At 36.5% G+C, this 21898-nt stretch overlaps 1 protein-coding gene across 2 annotated transcripts in view; it reads left to right on the top strand.

The window, feature by feature from the left end:
- The first annotated feature begins 2489 nt into the window (after positions 1-2489).
- The window catches only part of LOC127449174 (divergent protein kinase domain 1A-like), a 44370-nt gene continuing 24961 nt past the window's right edge, over positions 2490-21898 (top strand). Inside the window, exons 1-2 of one of the 2 annotated variants that reach the window (XM_051712416.1) lie at positions 2490-2574; positions 2660-2743. In XM_051712416.1, coding sequence (XP_051568376.1) covers positions 2690-2743 — 54 coding nt within the window. In that variant the 5' untranslated portion in view covers positions 2490-2574; positions 2660-2689. Of the gene's footprint in view, positions 2575-2619; positions 2744-21898 lie in introns of those variants that run through there. The other variant, XM_051712417.1, reaches the window with a different exon arrangement.

Here is a 21898-nt window from a genome sequence, read left to right as displayed (position 1 = left end):
GATATTCCTCTAGAAATTTTCGTCTGTGTTCTGCTGAAGAAAGAAAGTTATACACATCTGGGATGTCGTGAGGGTGAGTAAATGATGAGAGAATTTTCAATTTTGGGTGAACTATTCCTTTAAAAGAGATAGATGCAGGGCTACAAACGCAGGTGTCCATTTTTAACAGTTGAAGTTATTTTTTAACTTGGCACGTCATCTTAACAAATGTGGTGCTCTTACATAAGACGCTAAAAATGTTTTGTTTTTTTCTTCTAGAAATACAGCGTGAACAGATGCAAATGTGTTTGGTGTGAACGGCCCCTAAATGTGTTTTGGTTACTATTTTCTCTCACAAATAGCATATCATAGTTGCTGTACAAAAACTAATAATCCATCCATGGTTTTCATGGTTTTACTTAAATACTACAGTGCAACTGTGGTTACTGTGAAAGACCTATAATGCATTTTCATATTTTTTTTATATTTCTTTCTGAAAAGAATGCATGATTATTTCAGTGCAAAGTCCATGGAGAAATTAGTTTCTACTTACATTTGAGAACAATTGAAAAACTGTAAAAGACGCGTTTGGTGTGAACGTCCCCTAAATTTTGGCTGTTATAGCTGTTGATGTCTTACAGTTGTGCTCAAAAGTTTGCATACACTAGCAGAAATTGTGAAATTTTGGCATTGATTTTGAAAATATGACTGATCATGCAAAAAAACTGTCTTTTATTTAAGGATAGTGATCATATGAAGCCATTTATTATCACATAGTTGTTTGGCTCCTTTTTAAATCATAATGATAAAGAAATTGCCCAAATGGCCCTGATCAAAAGTTTACATACCCTTGAATGTTTGGCCTTGTTACAGACACACAAGGTGACACACACAGGTTTAAATGGCAATTAAAGGTTAATTTCCCACACCTGTGGCTTTTTAAATTACAATTAGTGTCTGTGTATAAATAGGCAATGAGTTTGTTAGCTCTCATGTGGATGCACTGAGCAGGCTAGATACTGAGCCATGGGGAGCAGAAAAGAACTGTCAAAAGACCTGCGTAACAAGGTAATGGAAGTTTATAAAGATGGAAAAGAATATAAAAAGATATCCAAAGCCTTGAAAATACCAGTCAGTACTGTTCAATCACTTATTAAGAAGTGGAAAATTCGGGGATCTCTTGATACCAAGTCAAGGTCAGGTAGACCAAGAAAGATTTCAGCCACAACTGTCAGAAAAATTGTTCAGGATACAAAGAAAAACCCACAGGTAACCTCAGGAGAAATACAAGCTGCTCTGGAAAAAGGTGGTGTGGTTGTTTCAAGGAGCACAATACAATGATACTTGAACAGAAATTAGCTGCATGGTCGAGTTGCCAGAAAGAAGCCAATGCCACAAAAAGCTTTATGGTCACAACAAGGCCTATAGTGAAAAGAATACCATCCTCACTGTGAAGCATGGTGGTGGCTCACTGATGTTTTGGGGGTGTGTGAGCTCTAAAGACACAGGGAATCTTGTGAAAATTGATGGCAAGATGGATGCAGCATGTTATCAGAAAATACTGGCAGACAATTTGCATTCATCTGCATGAAAGCTGCGCAAGGGACGCTCTTGGACTTTCCAGCATGACAAAGACCCTAAGCACAAGGCCAAGTTGACCCTCCAGTGGTTACAGCAGAAAAAGGTGAAGGTTCTGGAGTGGCCATCACAGTCTCCTGACCTTAATATCATCCAGCCACTCTGGGGAGATCTCAAACGTGCGGTTCATGCAAGACGACCAAAGACTTTGCATGACCTGGAGGCATTTTGCCAAGATGAATGGACAGCTATACCACCTGCAAGAATTTGGGGCCTCATAGACAACTATTACAAAAGACTGCACGCTGTCATTGATGCTAAAGGGGGCAATACACAGTATTAAGAACTAAGGGTATGCAGACTTTTGAACAGGAGTCATTTAGTTTTTTTCTTTGGTGCCATGTACATATATTACCAATTCTCCAAGGGTATGCAAACTTGAGCACAAAGGTATGTCATCACAAATAGGCCTATCATAGTTATTGTACAGGATCCGCGATTTTAATTACTATTGATTTACAACAAATCTACTTTTAACCTATGGAGACTATGCAAAAACTTTGATAAATATTTATATTTAAATATCTGTTTCTAAATAGAGTGACCATCCAGTGCAAACCCCAAGAAGAAATGATTTTCTACTAGGTGTATTTATTTCAACTCATGTTTATGCGTTGTGAAATGTTTAGGAGGTGGACATGTTTTTGACACTGATCTCATCTTATTTGGAGAAAACCCATTGTTGACCATGTATTCCAGCTTAGCCAGAAATTCTGAAATCGAATCCCTCACGGAAGCACTATGAAATGTGCACAAACTTCTTCAGGCTCCAGTCTGATTGAGTTTATATGTGAGTTTGACTGCTTATCGCTCGTGCTGGTCTCGAGAGCTCATCCAGTGGACGTGAGCGCAGATGTTGCTCATCTCATTTTAGGAGCCTCACATACTCTTCTTCATCTCTCTCTCTCTCTCTCTCTCTCTCTCTCTCTCTCCCATGGCGAGAAAGACCTTGGCTTGGTAAAGGATATAAGTTGATTTCATATACTGTGTTTTCTATCGTCTAAATGGTCGTCACTGTGCACTAATGGTGTATTTGTCGTAGGTTTGTGTTGTGAAATGTGGTGGTTCAATCATGGCACGGGGTCTGATACCGTGGATCTGGCTGAAGAGACCCGTCTATATCCAGGTAAGACGCGAAATAAGCTTCGCATGTAACTTGTTCTGATCTCATACCGAGCGTTTCACTGTAAAAACTGAAAAGGCTCTTCGCATCTGTGCACTGAATAATCTGATGGATGGTCTAAATGAACTAGGCGGGGACGCTGTTATCCCGTTTGGACTCTGAAGTTTCTGAAGGCTTCATCTTTTCCTGTAGCTTCACTCCATCTAAAAAGCTTTAACACAAGAAGTAAATGCATCGAGAGGCACGTCCACGACTCATTTCAACCATTTTTGGCGCGCGATCTTAAGGCATGGACCTCATTTTAATATTATAAAAAATAAAAAAAATACCGATATGCCTTTTCTTCGTAACTGTATCTATTGCTTTCTCTATGTTCATGGATGAAACTGATGTTGCTGCGTTTTATCCATCGTCGGGGCGGTCGTTGCTGTAGCAACCGTGCTGCTGTATAACATTTTTATAGCCGCCCTGAAAACAGTTCTCTTACATGTCAAAAATGTAATCGAGAATATAAACCATGCATTCCCAAACTGATCGGAGCGCTGTGCTCATGTGCGTCAATGATTGACGACCTCATTTTGCACTTCTATTTATACTGAGCAACGTCAATACACGTGCATGGTTGATATTCAACTCAAGAGAATAAACCTAGTTGAACAGATTTTTCTCGGGAACAGTTTACGTGTAAGGGAGTTTTGGTTGCTTTACATTTTTGCTTCTGATCATATATATTAATTTGCCAATGCAGAATATTAATAAGAAGAAAATCATGAAATTAAATAGCCTACATAATAGGGTGTTTCTGCAACTATGGGCACTTTCAGCACTGTTAACATTTAGAAAGTAAAGTCTCGTTAAAACATTTTTCTTACTCTCACTAGTTTATTTAATTTGTCTTTAATAAAATGGCCCATCCCCGGATAATTTCATAGCTAGCATTTTATGTATCCCAAATACACACAATTAAATAACATTTGCAAATTTTTTTGCATAATTAAGCAACATTACAAACAACTTGATTGGAAATGAAGCCTGTTAAAAGTATTGTGCTCATAAGTTATATTTATGTTCACACAATAAATATGGAAATGTTTTATGTTCATTTTTAAACTCTTTGTTTATATTATCATAGTTTTAATCATGTAATAATACATATTTTTATAATGTATTTTCAAGTTTAAAAGGCCTATTCAAATTCTGGGTCTGGGACAATGTTAAAACATCACAATCCATACATAAAAGGCATTTTAAAAGTATCAAAAGTAAATTATAAAGTCATGGTAAACAATCTCCAGTTTTAGTTCGGTTTTAATGGGACATTCATATAACAAATCAGAAATTATGTTAGTCTAAATAAAAATCAACCCCTGAGACTTAAAAGTGCCCAGAGTTGAATAAACACCTAATGATGTCCCAACTATTTTTACAGCAGATTTAGCTGTTCCAGTAGGGTCCATGTGCCTGTACAATGTGATTATTTAGTGATTTTACGACATTTTCCACCCTTGACACGTGTGGAAAGTTTGAGAAACTTGGACTGTACTAATTGCCAGTGTTGGGGAGTAACGAAATACAAGTAACAGGATTACGTATTTAAAATACAAAATATAAGTAACTGTATTCCACTACAGTTACAATTAAAATCATTGGTATTTAGAATACAGTTACATTCAAAAAGTATTTTGATTACTGAAGAGATTACTTTGCATTTTATTGTCATTTGTTTCATTTAATATTTAGTCCTTTCAGATGGAAAACATTTATACATATAAATGATGCGATCCAAAGTGCATTTGAACAGCGGTGAAACAATTTCTTATGATGTGTGACATTCATACGAGCAGACAGAGAAGTAAGTTTGGAGCAGAAGAAATAGAAATAAACCTTGTGTAAATTGTCAGCTTTACGCTAAACTAAAATGCTATTTCTGGCCATTTTACATGCACGTTATCAGGCACGATCATATTTTTTTATCAAGAAAATTCACATTAGATCATAATTTCTTTTTTTCTAGTAAGACGTTTGATATTAGGGCAAAAATCATATTCTTGATGATAATTTTTGTATTGTTTTCTTGTAAAAATATCTAAAAATCCTTAAAACAAGATCAATTTGATTTATCTTGTTTTAGAAACAACATTGCATAAGATATTTAGGTTTTTCAGAGAATGTATTTTTAACATGTGTATTTTGTCTTACTGTACTGGCAGAGTTTTTATTGTCAAAACAAGTGAAAAAATTTACCAGTGCTGAAGAAGTAATCCAATGTATTTCGAATACGTTACTGACCTTGAGTAATCTAACGAAATACGTTACAAATTATATTTTACAGCATGTATTCTGTAATATGTAATGGAATACATTTCAAAAGTAACCCTCCCAACCCTGCTAATTGCACATAAAACTGAGCTGACAAAACCACAGCTCACTTCATAATATTTTTCTACAACTATGTCTTTTCTTGAGAGAGGTGAGTACTATTTGGCCATGTTAAGGATTTTGCCAGTAACTATGAACCATTCATTTTCACTGCCTCATAAAACCAACTTGTTTATGCTCTGTGTTATCTAATGGATTTTTTTAAAAATAATTTATTGGCAACAAAGTATTAAAGGAATAGTTCACCTAAAAATGAAAATTCTCTCATCATTTACTCACCCTCATGCCATCCCAGATGTGTATTACCTTATTTCTTCTGCAGAACACAAACAGAGATTTTTAGAAGAATATTTCAGCCCTGCAGGGCCTCACAATGCAAGTGAATGGTTGCCAGAACATTGAAGCTCCAAAAAGCACATAAAGGCAGCATAAAAGTAATCCATAAGAATTCACTGGTTAAATCCATATCTTCAGACATGATATGATAGGTGTTGGTGAGAAACAGATCAATATTTAAGTCCTTTTTTACTATAAATCTCCACTTTTGGCCAACCCCGACCAGTAAGCGATAATATGCACAACGAATACGAATAGCCAAAAAACAAAAGAAGAAGAATGCGAAAGTGAAAGTGGAGCTTTATAGTTAAAACACCTGGAATCTTATGGATTACTTTTATGCTGCTTTTATGTGCTTTTTGGAGCTTCACAGTTCTGGCCAACATTCACTTGTATTGACTGGACCTACAGAGCTGAAATGTTCTTCTAAAATTTTTAATTTGTGTCCTGCAGAAGAAAGAAAGTCATACACATATCTGGGATGGCATGAGAGTGAGTAAATTATGAGAGAATTTTCATTTTTGGGTGAACTATTCCTTTAAGAATTTAACCAAACCAGTTACTATGTAGTTTTACATATCTCTGTATACTGTAGCACTATATGAGCCAGCACAAAAATAAACAAAATGTAAAGAAATACATCCTGAAAATTGAGCCTATTCTATTCTTGTCACTTATGTTTTTGATTATTCTTTAAAGATCTGCCATTTGTGTGAGACCCAGACCTATTTTTATTGCACTTTTCCTTCTCATACCTTGTTGACCTCACACTTTATTTTGAGAGCAGGACATACAAAACACATCACTATCACAGTTTTAGTGAATATGAATCAAATCACTTCACAGTCAGTGTGAATCATTTTCCTTATATAATTGGACTGCAATATATATACTCCAGTGAGTATAAAACTAACAAATAATTATTTATTTATTTTTTTCAGAGACTGCAGTGCATGTTGTTTATGTGCAATAAGGATCTTTTTTTTTTTTAGCAGAAGACAGTCTTGTGCTTTAATTACAGCATAAACCTGTGGTGAAGGTTAATTCATATGGAAATTAGTTTTTTGTAATTCTTTGCATTTCTTCAAACTGAAGAAAAAGGGCATCAGGTTTGTGGTCTGAGGGATGAGCGTTTAGGAAGACAGCGCTCCTTTAAGCATTTGTTTACTTGCTGAGGAACATAATCCTGCATGCCTTCAGCAGCTTACTGAGGCTTCCTCAGCTCTGACTATCCTTGCACCCAGAGTTTCGCTTACTTTGTGGTGTTTGCTTGCTCAAGTAAGAGAGTTTAGAGGGAGAGTGAGGAAGGGAGTGAATGTGAGTTGTTTATGTGCTCTTTTATAAGCAAAATTAGTCGAGAGGCAGATATTCACTATAAATTTGCACTGGTCCTTTTCACTGGTCCTTGCACACTTGCAAGTAATGATGACGGAAGACTTCATGTATAATTTTTCTGAAAATGGCCAACATTTTTTTCAGTTATTTTAAATATAATTTAAATCCACAGTTAAAGCCCTGTTTCTCACACAATGCTACCTTATGACATCTAAACACTTTCACTATAGCACATGACTTGTAAGGCAATACATTTGAGCTTTTGCATTACATAACCAACTACATTTTAGAGGTTGTCAAAAAACAACCAAATTGCGCAGTAGCTCAACTGACAGATTGTTGTAATTGCAATGCAAAGGACCAGAATACAAGTCCTAAATGGCATGCGAGTTGACACGTGAGCTGAAAGTTTTGTTGAAGCACCACCATTGTCACATTTGCTTTTTACGTCACTGTCTGTTTAGGTTTAAGGTTTATGGTAGGGATTTAGATTTTGTTGACTGCAACCCAATAGAGTTAAAAACTCATCTGTTTGGGAAAAATGTAACTTGCTTTTAGTGCCACTCTGTGGACATTTCACCTCAGAACTGCCATAATATGTGTAAGAAGCCACGTAATATCATTTTGCAAACATTTTGCCACAGTCACATCATTTTCATGAGATAAGGCATATGGGAGGAATTAAGAGAGCAGACTTCATAAAATTAATGAGGTTACTGTGGCTAAATTCTTCAGGTCACAATAGCACTTATTCAGGAAGTGTTTCAGTTAGAGACATAATTTACTGAAACTCTATGGCATTTCAGATACATCATCCCCACAAAGCTGCAGTGATAACCAGCTGAATGTAATATGCATGAACATAGCTTTTGGCAATGCTGTTCATTGGTACTACTGAAGTTAGGGGAAGGATAATTACATTTAGTCATCTGCATTTTTGTCTTACTAAAATAAATGGCAAGACTATTCTGTGACAGGCTCTCTGTGGTCAGGTTTGCCGACCCACTTTTTGCAAAGGTTGTGGACTACAACACTGTGATCAACCAGCCATGAGGGATAGAGGCAGGGGTGGACTGGCCATAGGCAAAGAAATATGGTATCTACAGTAGATATCCACTTTGGATGCTTTAAAAAAAAAAAAAAAGAAGAGTGGCCTGTAGCCTTTGAGGATTTTAGTGCATCAGAAAAGAACTCAAAATTTCATGTGATGCAATCCTTTTATACCCCCTGAGTGCCTACTAAGATTTGAGTCTTTATTCTGGTTAAATTAATCTGGTGCCATCTGTTTCCTGTGGGGCTAACTCAGTGTCTTCTGTATTTAGAGAATAATCTATGATTAGATACACCTTTCTCTCTTAAGCAAGAAACTTGGTCCTCATTTCAGCCATATTTTGGCACAGTCAGATGACCATTCTCCTTCATTTTATCCCCATGGGAATAATAAAACAGGTCTCCTATTTACTATGAGTGTTAGGCTGGCCCTCTTAGCTTCCATTGTAGCCCAGAGGAACTGTCACATGCTAAATGAGGTTATATGGTAGGACAAATTAAAATATATCATATATATATTATGAGGACATGAGGATGACAGTTAGAGTGCACAGAAGATGGTTATGGTAACTTATTTAAACTATTTTAAATAATATATATATATTTTTATGAGAATATTTTAAGAAGAGGTGAGCTAAAAATGAATGGCTAATGTTTCCCCTAAAACAAAATCTATATCTCTCTGAAAAGTAGTGATTTTATTTTTAGATGATAACTATATACATTTCTTGTTGTTAGCTTAATTATTTGAAGGACTAAATTTATTTAATCTGGACTGTCAAATGATCCAAAGCACTATGTGGAAAAAACAACGCAAACATTTTTGACGGAAGTCTTTCAACCTCATAAAAGAGCAGCTGCTTTGAAATGACATCATGTGATACAGTGAACAAAGTGGGAGGGTGAGATTTAACTTTCCGTGTTTAGCATTGAACTCTTGCACAGACTTCAAAGCCTTGAGCTACAAGACAGTGTAGGCTTCATGAAGATGTCCACGCTGAAAAAGTGTTAACCTGCAATTGTTACCACAACATCAAGCTATTTCTATCTGATCTAACCCTTAAAAACCGGTGTAAAAGTTGGTATAACCCAATGTATTCAGGTTGATTCAGTGCTTTTAATATTTTTAAATGGAATAAAGTCAGTTAATTTAGATGTCACCACATGAACATTTTTAGTGTAAGTTTTTTGTTAGTTACACATTACTGAGTAATAGAACAAGGAGCAACTGATCATCATTCTGGATTAATTATATATTATATTGTGCATGTTTATGTGCTCTGTTGGGTTTGCTCTCATCGCCCTGAATCACAACCTTCCTGAGCTCCAGTTGTGAGGTTGATTGAATCAATGTGTAGATGGATGTGTCCCATGGGCCATCAGGAGTGAGAGAAGCGGAATGGTGCACCTGATTGCTGGTTGTTCTCACAGAGATGAGTCAAATTAGACCTGCATTGCCTGTGTGACGTCTGCTTCCATCAGTACGCCCTCACTTGGGAGCAGAGAAATAGAGTGAAAGAGAGTGGGAAATAACACTATCTACCATCTGACTTATAATGCACCAGAGAAGCTTTCGCTTGCTCTCCATGCCTTATATTTCCCTTAAGAAAGAAAGAGAGATAAAGATTGAGAGATGATTCTTGTAAATGTTTCCTCTACAGTTTATGTCAACATAAAATCCTTTTATTTTTGAGTTTATGCGTGATAAAAGGAATCTTTCTGTCACTCCCTGTCTGTCTTTGTCATTTGTTTTCTGCTTTCTCTATCTATCTATCTGTCATTCTTTGCTCTGAAGGGGAGGGGGGCATTAGGGAGAAGGCATCAAGAAATCGCTTTATGATCATGAATTATGGATGAGAATAGAGCAAGCTATGAAAACAAGTGTCAGTGCAAAAATTCTCCCCCACTTGATCCGCTTCTTCCTTCCTATCATTTTCAACCGAGCCACAGAGAGGTTTGAGGATTAAAAGCAACAGACATGCTCTGTATTCCTATTATGTATGACTCTGGCACATTTTTGCAGAGTACCTGAAATTTAGAGAGCAAAGAGCAATGCCTGTGCTTGAAGCTGTGGGCACTAGGAGGTTGATTATATGCTCAGGCTATAGCGAGCTTCTGAAGACCTATCAAGCTGTTGGTCTCTTCAGCTCATCTCACAGGGAATATAAAGGCTGCTGTCAAACCAAACAAGCTGCCAAAGCCTATCGTAAGCCAATGTAATCTCCAGTCCCACTTCAGACACTGACATTTTCATTGCTTATTCAGACATTTTAAGAGCATGATAGAAAGTAGAACCATTTATGTCAGTTTTGTGATACTTTTCACTTGGAAACTTTATAGAGTTAATCATTTAATGGGGTCACATAATGAGAAATGGAAGCCTAAGCGATAGTTCTGTCAGGAAGACTAGTAGTAAGTATAATGTCATTCATTCAGTTTAGGCATCTCATCTAACCTATGCTTTAGAAGCTAAGTACAGCTGTCCTTCATTGCTTCGTTATGCCATCATTGTTTTCTCCCTCCACCACCTCATCACCGCCAGTTTTGGTCCCAAACTGCTGTAAGGGGTAAGCTCCTTTCCCCTGTCATCATCTTTTTCTCACAGGATTTTATGGTTCGAGCGAACATCTGAGCTCTAAATCATAGGATGGGGCTTGCGCCAAGGAAACTATTCTCTCACATTTTTCGCATTAATTATTATATTCTCTTAGAGTATTATATTATATTAGAGTCTTTTTGGAAGAAATCTAATTTCCCCTAATCAAATTTAATGTGCTATGAGAACTGTAACTTTAAGTACTAAAAAAAATCCTCTCCCATACAAGAAGACCATCTATTAAAAGTAAGCTGCAAAAAATAAGCTTGTTCTGAACTTTTGCAACTTTTCTGACGTCAGCTAGATGAACCAACAAGATCACATGAGATATCGACATGTTGCTTCAGAAGGTTCATGTACTCTGAAATATATCCATTCTGCCGAATTATTGATAAGCACCATCCTCTATTTTGCATCACTTCAAAAATGTTCACCTTTTCCTGAGCCACATCTGCGTGGCATGCAAGCAATCTCTGAGACAAAGGTTCTAGTCCCATGGAAACTAGGAAGTTCTTGCATTTACATAAACAATGGTGAGCATGATTCAGAGGTTGCATTTTTGCTCTAAAATTACATTTTTACTCCACTGACAGTTAGATTTAGTGTTTGGTAAAGGGGTAAGGTTAATAAAATATGCATTCTTGTTGACTGTATTACATCATTTATAACTAAAAACACACTTTGCTTTTGGCACCTCCCTGTGGACATTTCACCTCAACAGCACTTCCAGCTTCGGCCACTGGTGGCAGTGGTTCGAATTTCGGTTAGCACGGACCGATTTCTGCAGAAAAACGTTTGACCTCCTGTCGCCGAATTCACAGCATGGTCCGTCTGGATGACCACATGTCTGACCACATTTACAAGTCAATAATGCCTATTCGGTATTCAGACACTTGGCTCACCTAGTCACAGTGAGGTAATATGGAGGAAGCAGGATAGATACTAAACAACAGAAGAACTAATGATAGAAGTAAAATGTGGGAAATTTCATCAAAGCTTGCACTGTTTGCTGGCTGTGTGTAGCACCTACAGCTCTGCGTATCCTTCCAAAAGAAGGATATTAGGAAAGAGTGTCTGAAATGTATTTTATGTAACAAGGTCCTTGATCATTTCAGTCCAACCTTAGCATTTCTGTAGCACATTTCAGCACAGATTGTTTTGTGATTCTGTCAGAATATAATGAAGGCTTTGCAAAGAGACTTTTATTGAAGGGGCAGAGCCAACAATATTGGAACCAAACTGACAGCAAACCCACAGTGTAAGTGTAAAAGCAGCCTCAGGATTAGAGGGATAAAATCATACAAATATATTATATGATCCCTTTCATCTACCTATTGTCAGACTGGTAAGCAAGGCCTTGGTCAGCTAGCAGGTTGAATGTAGCTATGGGAATGGCAGAGGTTCTTTTAAGATTTAGACTACCTCACTTAACATTCACTGCCTTCTCCCTTTATTTTCCAGAATAGGTTTGATTAAAACGCTAGATGAAAGCCTTGGAGGATCATTGGACTACCAATGTTTCTGCCCTTCTTTTCCACAACCACTGGCCCTCATTCATTCACCCACTAATGAAAAGCCAACACAGAGCTTCAATCAATAACCTCTCATTACCCACTTCTGTTCGCCACTCCCTTTGGTGGTGACTGATGTTGTCCTGTAGATGAACATGTTACATTAGCTGAGTTGAAATTAATGTCTCTGTGCATTGACAGAAAAGGACAGGTGTGGGTTTGTTTTGTTTGTGGAGTACTGCACTTGTAATAGATACATTGGTTACATAAGGATCGATGTGCATTTTGGCAAAGACCATTACTGCATATCTCAATGAGCCAAAGCAACTGGAGTGATTATCGGTTTAAACTGACATGTATACATACTGGATTGCCTCCCCATGGATAGTAGCAGAGAAAATTCATCACATGCAAACTGCGGTTGTAATTTTTCAGTGTGTATTGTTTTATGTTGAGATACTTGTTCCTATCCTAGCTTAATATACAGAGATAACTATAAGTAAGCCATTTGATCCATTTGATTTCCCCGAAAAGTGTAAGGACTGTGTCTCTGTGGTGTCATCAAAACATTGCTCTATTCGTTTGAATGTCCCAACCAGACTGACAGAACAGACTGTGAGAACTGTTTGTTTGACCAATGGAATATGGAGGAGTCTTGGGGAATGCTGTTTGAAAACAATATTTTTGTGAAATCACAGCTTTTATGTTCAAGGCTTAGTATTGTGACAAAATGTGATGTTGGAGCATCTCAGATTAATGGCTGTATTTCTATGGCAATGTCCCTCTAACACATCATCAATAGCAACCTAATTAAGACACTTAGCTCAGAGCACAGGCTAAAGAGAGTTCACCTCAAAGTGCCTGCAGGCAGAGCAATGTCTTTAAAGCCCATAATGACAAGAAGAGTGGCTAGATCTCTAAAAAGTACTAATTGAAGGTTCATATGGAGTATTAGTAGTAGGCTTGAGTTCAACCCTAATGCAGATCTCATCTTAATAAACTAATAAAGTCTGCAAAATCTCCATTAAGCCCCCCTGCAACATGATCCCGTGGGAAATTGTCGTGTTTGTTCCGAAATTTTGTACACCAAAACTTGGCTAGCAGGATAATAAAAATGCAAAGAAGTAAGTGAAAGAACCCTGTTTTGGTGCTGTTAGGGTTAGGATTATGATGTATTCAGTTCTATCAGGAAGACTCGCAGACTTGAGTGAAATTTAAGATGACATTTATTTGATAAATATTAAACAGAAATGTAATGTCTCTCTTTGGCATAAGCCCCGTCTGGCGGTCCAAAGAAGTTGTACTCAGAACTGTCATATCCTGCCGGAGATAGGAGGCAGGGATGAGGAGCCTACCCCTGTGCAGGAAGGGACTCAATTGGTGGTGGTGGGGTGGTGGAGGTTGCCGTGTTAGCACACTGAAACAGCAATGTGCCAGATTGTGAGCAGACTTATAAAGCAATGGCTAACATGTGATTGGCTAGGAGTTACCTAGCTAATTGTGCGATGATGTACAGCTGCTAGTCTTCCCGCTAGAAATATGCTGCGCTTACATTTCTCAAATGTTTAATTCTGATTATTTTAATAACTGTGCACATGTTCAGCTGTAGTTCCAGCTCGAAATTTGGAAAGCAGATGCCGATTTTAAGAGACAAAAAAATTTGACCTGTCACCGATTACTCACTTTATCTAAAAGACAGTCACAGGCTCATGTGATGCAGAGTCTTATGTGGACTTTTCTGTCATCTCTGTCGTTGTGATTGAAATGCCACACAGTCTTCAGTCGGCTGAGGGCCGGAGTGATGTGAGGGCCACTCCTGAATTTTTCACACTTTCTTCATCACTTTTGTGCCTTTGCAGCAGCAGAGGAGCCAAATTATGTTTGATACATACAGACATATGTCCACTGACCAGCATGAGCTCAAAATACTAAATGATGAGAGCTTGCTGACAATGTGAGCCTTTGTTAATTCAAAATGCTGCCATGGAAACATTTCCTGTCACAAGGGGGAGACCCATCATCCAAAGTGGCAAACTAAAAAGCTATTGATGTCAAGCTCCCTTTGTTTGATAAATGATCTAATGCTTGATATACAGGAAGCAGTGTGTTGCGCAACCTAGTCTTATAGTATGAACGTTACTTTAACAACATTTTTGCAAACTTATTTTTATGTGCCACATTCTACGTTTCGAAGCAATTTCCTAGTGAAATGAACACTAGAGGCACTACAACAACTGTACGTTTTATTCACTACAATGGCTGATTATGACTTCGTAAAATGTATTTTTCTCACTATTACTAACACACATGTTATGATATGGAAACACTTTTACTCTAAGGCATCATTTAAAAAATTATACATTTTAACGTATGCATTACATATTCAACTACATTTACTCAGTTATTCCAATGCAATTAGCTTTCGTGGTATAGCTCACCTCAGAGTGTTGGACTTTGAAATCTGAAGACCACGGCTCGAAACCAGTCAAGCACACAAGCTGACAAGTGAGACTTAAGTGTCATAGAAGCAACACAAAATTATGTGGTTGCTTCAGAAAATTTGCTTTTCAATTCTCATTTTGTTTTTGGAAACTATTAGTTAGGTTTAGGCATTTGTTCAAGGGCATAGATTTGGCTTGAACACTGGGAGGGGGGCTACAGTGTGAAGAATTTACATGTTTCCATTGATCATGGTATAAATATTGTACTTGCTTGTTTTTATTATTGGGGGGGGGGGGGTTACCTACCCCCATCCCCCCTGGAATCTACGCCCCTGCATTTGTTTAGGGTAAGGATGTCTGTTTTGTGTAACTCATTTGATTTTAGATCACTACTGGTTAGGTTTAGGTTAGGAAGGTACATTTTACTCATTAAAACCTCCATCTAATATTCACCTTAGAACCTTGTTTGATTATGACACCATTTTACTGGCTTTTGGTCCCCCCGCTAGACATTTTACTTGAAAACTGCAGCCAAATGTGTAATGCAAAAATATTGCCACGATCACCTAATATTCATGAGACCAGGCTGGCATTGCATGTTTTCCTTTACAACAATAAAATGTGTAACTTACTTTCAGTACAGTGTTTAGGGCATTATCTGTAATGTGTGTTTATCATAGCAATGAGGTTATGGATTCCTGGTCGAAAAGGGTTGATTGGATTAATTGCTTTAATTATGTTATTGCTGGACAACTCATTTGATCATCTCCGCTTTTGTTATCTTTGGAAAGTCTTTGTCAGCTCCTCTTACATTATACAAGATATGAGCATGTATTCATAATATATTAAATCTACAAAAAGAATGATCACGTAAAACTGATAGCAATACGCTTAGCACTGGAGAGATTATACTGATTACTTACAGCTGCAGCAACAAAGAGCAAAGAGAGATTGTGCCATTTGTGCCTGAAAATGTCAGCTTATTTTTTATTTTTTCATAGACATTGATTTTGGGGGCCCTCTCATATAGGGTTTGCCCACCTCACATTTCAGATTAGTGGTCATTGAATATGGGTTTGTCATATATAATATATATTATAATTTTAATATATAAAAAGATTATCACTATGATTTTTTCCCATAACAGAGTTGAATTATTGAGCTTAACGAGGCTAATATAAGAATAAACATAATGAAATAGTGATAAAATAGGTATAAAGACATACTTACTATGTGTTAAGTTTTTTAACCATGTGGTCAATTATTGTCGTCTCTCTTTGAATATGATGTCAGAAAGTACCAAAGCACGATTTTTAAATGAGATAATAAAATAAATGCCTTTAGCATTTAGCGCCCAGTAAACCAGTATAGACAATGAAGAGCAAGAAGAGCTGCAATCAGTTAAGAGAGACTTTCCTGAATACAAAGTATTCTCTACACTTCCAAAGGCAAAAGTCACAATAGGTGAGAGCCAATGAGTTTAAGGATCAGGGAAACTAAAAAAAAAAAAACGTTGGGTTATTTTTTTTTTTACACAAAAGTTGGGTTACACATAGGGTCAATGTGTTGTTGTTGTTGTTGTTGTTGTTGTTTTTTACATTGTTGGGTTATTTTTAATACAACCCATTTAGGTGGGTTAAATACAGATTTCTCATCAGTGACAGTTTGAATTGTAATGTCCAGTCTTGAGCGACAGAAGCCGCAGCTTGATTGTGAAAGGTAAGTTGTTTTATCATGAATATAACTCTTCAAAAGTGATTTATTATGCATAAATTCATTACACGTAAGGGATAATCCACGGCTAGGTGTGCGTTGATCCATTTTAATGCATGACGTTGAGGAGAAGAACCACCCAACGAGAAGCGGAGGATGGTTCCCTCCGCGAAGTGCATTCAAATCGTTTAATGCACACCAAGCGGTGGATTATCCTGCTTATACCATGGTCACTTGTCAGCATTGATTAGTTACAGCTGTCATTGATTTTTACAGCACAAATTTTGACTGGATGAATAACAATAACGGTTAACTTTAACTCTAGATGTAATGACCCGTAGGTAGAGGTCAAGCTATCCTCACAAGCGCTTTGGGTGAGTCATACAGGGCTGATGAATGTTGTCTTACGGTCTGATTTAAAGATGGCACTGCATGACTTGATGGTGTTTTATGATGTAACGGTTAATCACAGCTCTGATATAATCACATCTGGAGGTCATTTGAACAGAGGCATAATATAGGGGACAGCAGAGTAGACGCATTAACATAGAACGGTAATTAAAACTGACTGGAACTACCTGTGCAGTAAATGGTTTTAATGCACACTTTCCAACAAATCAGAATCGAGTATTCGAACAGACCATGGTATATACAGTACATAAGTTATAATGCCAATGTAAGTTTTATTCTGTAATTCTGAAACAAATATTAATATAGCGTCTGAGAAATCCCCGCTAGCTAACATCAATGTAGCTAACTTTAATCAAATAATTAAAACATTTGAAGAAAGACTAGTGTAATTATAGCTGTGTACAGGGGTACATTATATATTGTTATTTGTACTGCTTGGTGAAAACAAATACCTAAGCTAGTACAAGCTCTTATCAGTCACCAGTCATCCTCTAGCATTAGCTGTGGCTAGCTAATTCTCGCGTTCGTCTCGGGACTTCAAAATAAAAGTCCTCCTATTGTCTCTGTTTTACTGATATCTGTAAATATCAATCAAAGTTTGAATACAGCTGTTATTGACTGATTTGTTAGCTTAAAATTTACATTTGTGTTTTAGGTCTGATGGATATGTGTATTAGATCGAATACAACAGTGGAACATTTTGTGAAAACATTTCGGGCGAGTAAGTTACCAAATGTAGTCACAATGAACTTTTAAATGTTCATACAGGAGTCTGTATGAGACTAGCATTAATACACAAGAACTGGTTGAATTCAAGAAATCCAATGCAGAACTTCTGGGACTACATTTGAATTCAAATGATTACTAATCTTTTTTTTTTTCTTTTTTTTTAAGATAGGAATACATACATTTACATTGTGAATATAATTCAAAATTGTGTTTGTGTGATTGAGTTGGTTAATTACCCTAAAATAATCAGTGATTAATTCTGTTTTTCATCTGGAGAATCAGCATTAATAACATTCTTAGACAAAGACAGGAACGTTGTTATCAATAAACATGTCAGATGGGTCTCTCAATTGATGGAGAGGTTTGTGGAAAAGTAAGTAAATGTATTGAGTGATAAATCACTTGAGAATATAATAACATATGCACAGATATTTTGTCTGAAATAAATGACTTTCTAGACTCTCACCAACATTTCTGTAAATACTGATATCATATTTATGTTTCAAATATTTTTGTATAATATATTATACTTGAATGTTAAATGTTTTATTATTCAAATAAACAGTTGTTATATTGTACATCGAAAAAAGAGCCATTTTGTCCCCTTGTATAAGTAATGTTAATAATTTAGTTCTCCTATAACCCAATTTACTGAGAAAAATGGGCTACCTGATAAATTGGGTTAAAATAACCCATCTAGGGGGTTGGTGCTACTGTATATCAACCCACCATTGAGGTACCTGTTTGGGTTATTTTTAACCTGTTTTTAAACTGTTTTAAGTGAGTACTGGTACTAATTATGGACATATGCAAAAATCAATATGCAAAAATGTATGCCACCTCTTGAGGCTCCCAGATCCTGATAGGAAACTTCTAGAAACCTGATGTTATACGTAGGATTACACAAATAAACATTCTGTTGAAAGCTCATTGGCTAAGAGGCTCCCACTAACTTTTTTTCAATTAATTTTTTTTATTGATTCATATATACACAACAAAGAAAAACATAACACATATACATCGAATCAACATTTAACATTTAACCCCCACTAATATCCCTCCCCAATCACCAACCCAACCCTGACCCCCAACAAACACCCTTGTGGTCACATATCATAAATACACGCACACACACACACACACACACACACACACACACACACACACACAAAAAAAAAAAAAGAAGAAGAAGAAAATATAATTTAATATAATAAATAAAATATAATAAATATACACAATTAAACTAAACGTCTCTCTCCACATCCCCTCCCCGAGATTCCCCCAAAAATGCTAAATAATTGCCCCATTTCCTAACAAACAAGTTACAAAACCCCAGCCTTCTACTTGCCACCTCCTCAAAAGCTGCCACCATCCCCATCTCCGCACACCACTCCAGAAATGAGGGTGCTCCATCCGACTTCCATCCCCTTAAAATAATTTGCCTGCCAGTCATGGTGCTCAGAACCCATTGTTTTATGTTTATCCCCCAAATCTATGATGGCTTCATCACCCAAAATACAGAGTCTGGGGCAAAGTAAAAATATGAGTGCCCAAAACGTCACACATACAACTCTGAAACTTGTATGTTTCTTGGATTCTTGGATCTTAACACACCCCCAAAAAACATAGGTTGTGTCTCCATCTTCTGATTGGCATCGCCAGCAGGTGGGTGTGTTTTTAAGACCAAGCCGAGTGGGTCCAATAGAATCTATGTAAAATCTTGAATTGCATAAGGCACACCCTTGCATCTCTAGATGCAGACTTGATGTTTTTTAGAATCCTAGAGGCTCCCACTAACTTAAACATTCTCAAATATCTCCATAACTATAAATAGTCTCTGACTAAAAGAACAAACTTAGTCTCTCTGACTATGAGAACAAACAGTGTCATCAGGTCCTAGCTGAAATACAGGCCTTAATCAGCTGAATGGAGATAGCAATACTTTCACACACAGCAGAGCAAACTTAGCTATAAAACACAGATATAAACTCTTTCATCATTTTACCAAAAGCAACTATTGGAGCTGTATAAATATAAAAGAGTTACAAATGCTTACAATGCATCTGTGTTGGTGGATATGTGGTGCACATTGACCTTCATAATCCTATGCATACTTGGCCTTTAGGCATTGAGATGCACGCTCACACACATCTTGTGCTTTTTATAAACTCCCTCCCTTCAAATGTAATTATTATTGATTAATTAGATTATAGAAACATCAATAAATGAACTACAACACAAATGCATAAACTCCGTTAATGCATTCCTGGCCTGGGCCAGACCCTCATTCACCTCTCAGATTCTAAAAACATACATTGATTGTCAAACTAATAAAACATGTTAGAAATAAATGGTCTTGATTCGAACAGATAAAATATTGATTATACAATAATAACAATCATTAGTACACTTGTTCAACTCATTAATAAACTAAAGAGGAAGGCATAGTAAAATAAAAGGTGGAGATTGTAAACCCACCCATTCAACAAGGTTGAACAGAAAGCAAAACACTAAAAAGAGTCAGATCTACAAGATAATATTACTATGTTCAGTATACTGTTAATTATCAGTATAAATCTGTTAAATATCAGATGTAATTAATGAGGAAGTACGTAGCACACAAATGGAACCATTTCCTGAATGACCCAGATATGGTTTTGGTTTTGTGATTAGAATTCTAAAGTTTTTCAATCATTCTGAACTTTTAAGGCAACAGACATCAGGCAAATAGGACAGAGATGGGAGACTGTGAAAACAGAAAACTGATTTAAGTTTGATGAATGAACCTCTTCTCCCAAACCTTGACTCTGGGCTCAGGGAGAAGCCTGCCTACTAAATTGAGCATTCTGTCAGCCCATTGCCATGGCGACCGCTCTTCTGGGCCTTGTGAGGTATGAAATGCTGTACAGGACGCTGGCCTGCCACAACTCTCCAACGCCTGTCATCCTGGCTTAGTGAGGCAGTGAGTTTATGATGGTGGGGGGAGAGAGGACCCTGAAGGAAAGATGGATTCTCAGATGGAAATGGCAGAATAACATCTCACTGAGTGCCCATAGCTGACAGGGAATGATGGCCTGTCATTAGGGGAGCCACTGAAGAAAGAGACAGTGAGATAGATCAGATTAGATAAGAGACAGACTAAATGATGAGACCAATGAGAGGTTGAATTTCCAAATCTATAGGATAGATTACATATATCTCAGTTCTGCTGACTGTAAACATCAACAAAACCAGACTCTTTGGACCGCAAATCGACTGATTTTATTTTTTATGAGATACTGAAACTGATTATTTTTATTCTAAATATTCTGATAAGCAGAACCGATTAGTAATTATTGTTTTATTTCTGCTTTTTGACCTAATAACAACTAAAAATAATTTGAACAATAAAAAACATCATATTCATCATAAATATTGGACTTATAATAGTATAATTAAAAATGACAATAATTATTATTATTTATGCCACTCTTTTTATGGAAAGTTGTTCCGCAAATGAAACGGTCACAAATTAATTTTATCTGTTTTGAGCTACTTCTTGCCTTTAAGTTTATAATTAAGATATTTTTGAGAGTTAATGTCTTTAATAAAAAAAAGTAATTATGCAAACAATACATTAAATAAGTAAATTACTCCTTTTGAACGTGGTGTTGGACCCACCAAATGGTGCAATTTATCCAATAATAACAAGCAGAAAAGTGTGAATAACGGTAGAACAAAATATCAGTCAAACCAATTATCTGTCTCTCTCTAGACCTGACTACATTTTCTAATGGAGATTGGAGGGATAGTTCAGATTATCATATTTATTTTCATCAGTTGGGACTCAAAATAAATCTACTTTACATTATAGGTATTTTGGTTAGTGTTGTGTCTTTAGATCAGCTTGGGGTGGGATAATGGTGTTTGTATATCTCCATGCTCTGAAAATAACTGGATTACTTAACTTTACTTTTTCAAAATAGAGTAGGCTACAGATTAAATCTTACTTAGTCTTGTACTATGAAATAGGAGGCTGATAAAAAGAGGCTTACTGTCAGTTAAAAATTTGGATGTTCTCTGCGATAAACCGTCAGTACAAGAGAGAAACTGTAGAACTGACACAGTGCCATAAACACACTGTGTAGTAGACTAAGGCAGAGAGAAGTCCATCACTGTCAAACTCACTTCTCATCATCATTAATAGAAGAGGCTCCATCAGGTCTGTTATTTTTCCACTTATCTCTCGCAGTATGCATAATTGGCAACCCTCAACAGCTTATGAAGCAGTTGTTTTTGCCACCAATATGGGTTTTACAATGGGCAATTCAGTTCGCTTATTCTTGAGATAAGGGACAAAACATGTTTTAAATCTACTAAATTTATTTGAAATGGATACATTTGTAGACAAAGGTCTCTGCTAACGAACCATGTAAAGGAACAGGTTTTTATAATAACACTTTTTTCTGAAAATGTACATTTATTCACTTCATAACTTACATCTTACTGTAATTTGTGTCAACTCCATCAGACACACTAAAAAGCATGCTATTCTAATTTGATCCATCCAACAAGAGTGTAAAGTCTTTAGTTTTCCAATAATGGTGTTCAGTAAAGGAGTTAAGTGATAAAATACATTCTATAAATATTTGTTTCTGTTTTCACACTATTCTGAAAA

This window comes from Myxocyprinus asiaticus, chromosome 12 (assembly GCF_019703515.2).
Source record: "Myxocyprinus asiaticus isolate MX2 ecotype Aquarium Trade chromosome 12, UBuf_Myxa_2, whole genome shotgun sequence".
Classification (NCBI taxonomy): domain Eukaryota; kingdom Metazoa; phylum Chordata; class Actinopteri; order Cypriniformes; family Catostomidae; genus Myxocyprinus; species Myxocyprinus asiaticus.
The sequence above is the reverse complement of the archived record's forward strand: the minus strand, read 5'-3'. Positions and strand labels throughout refer to the sequence as shown.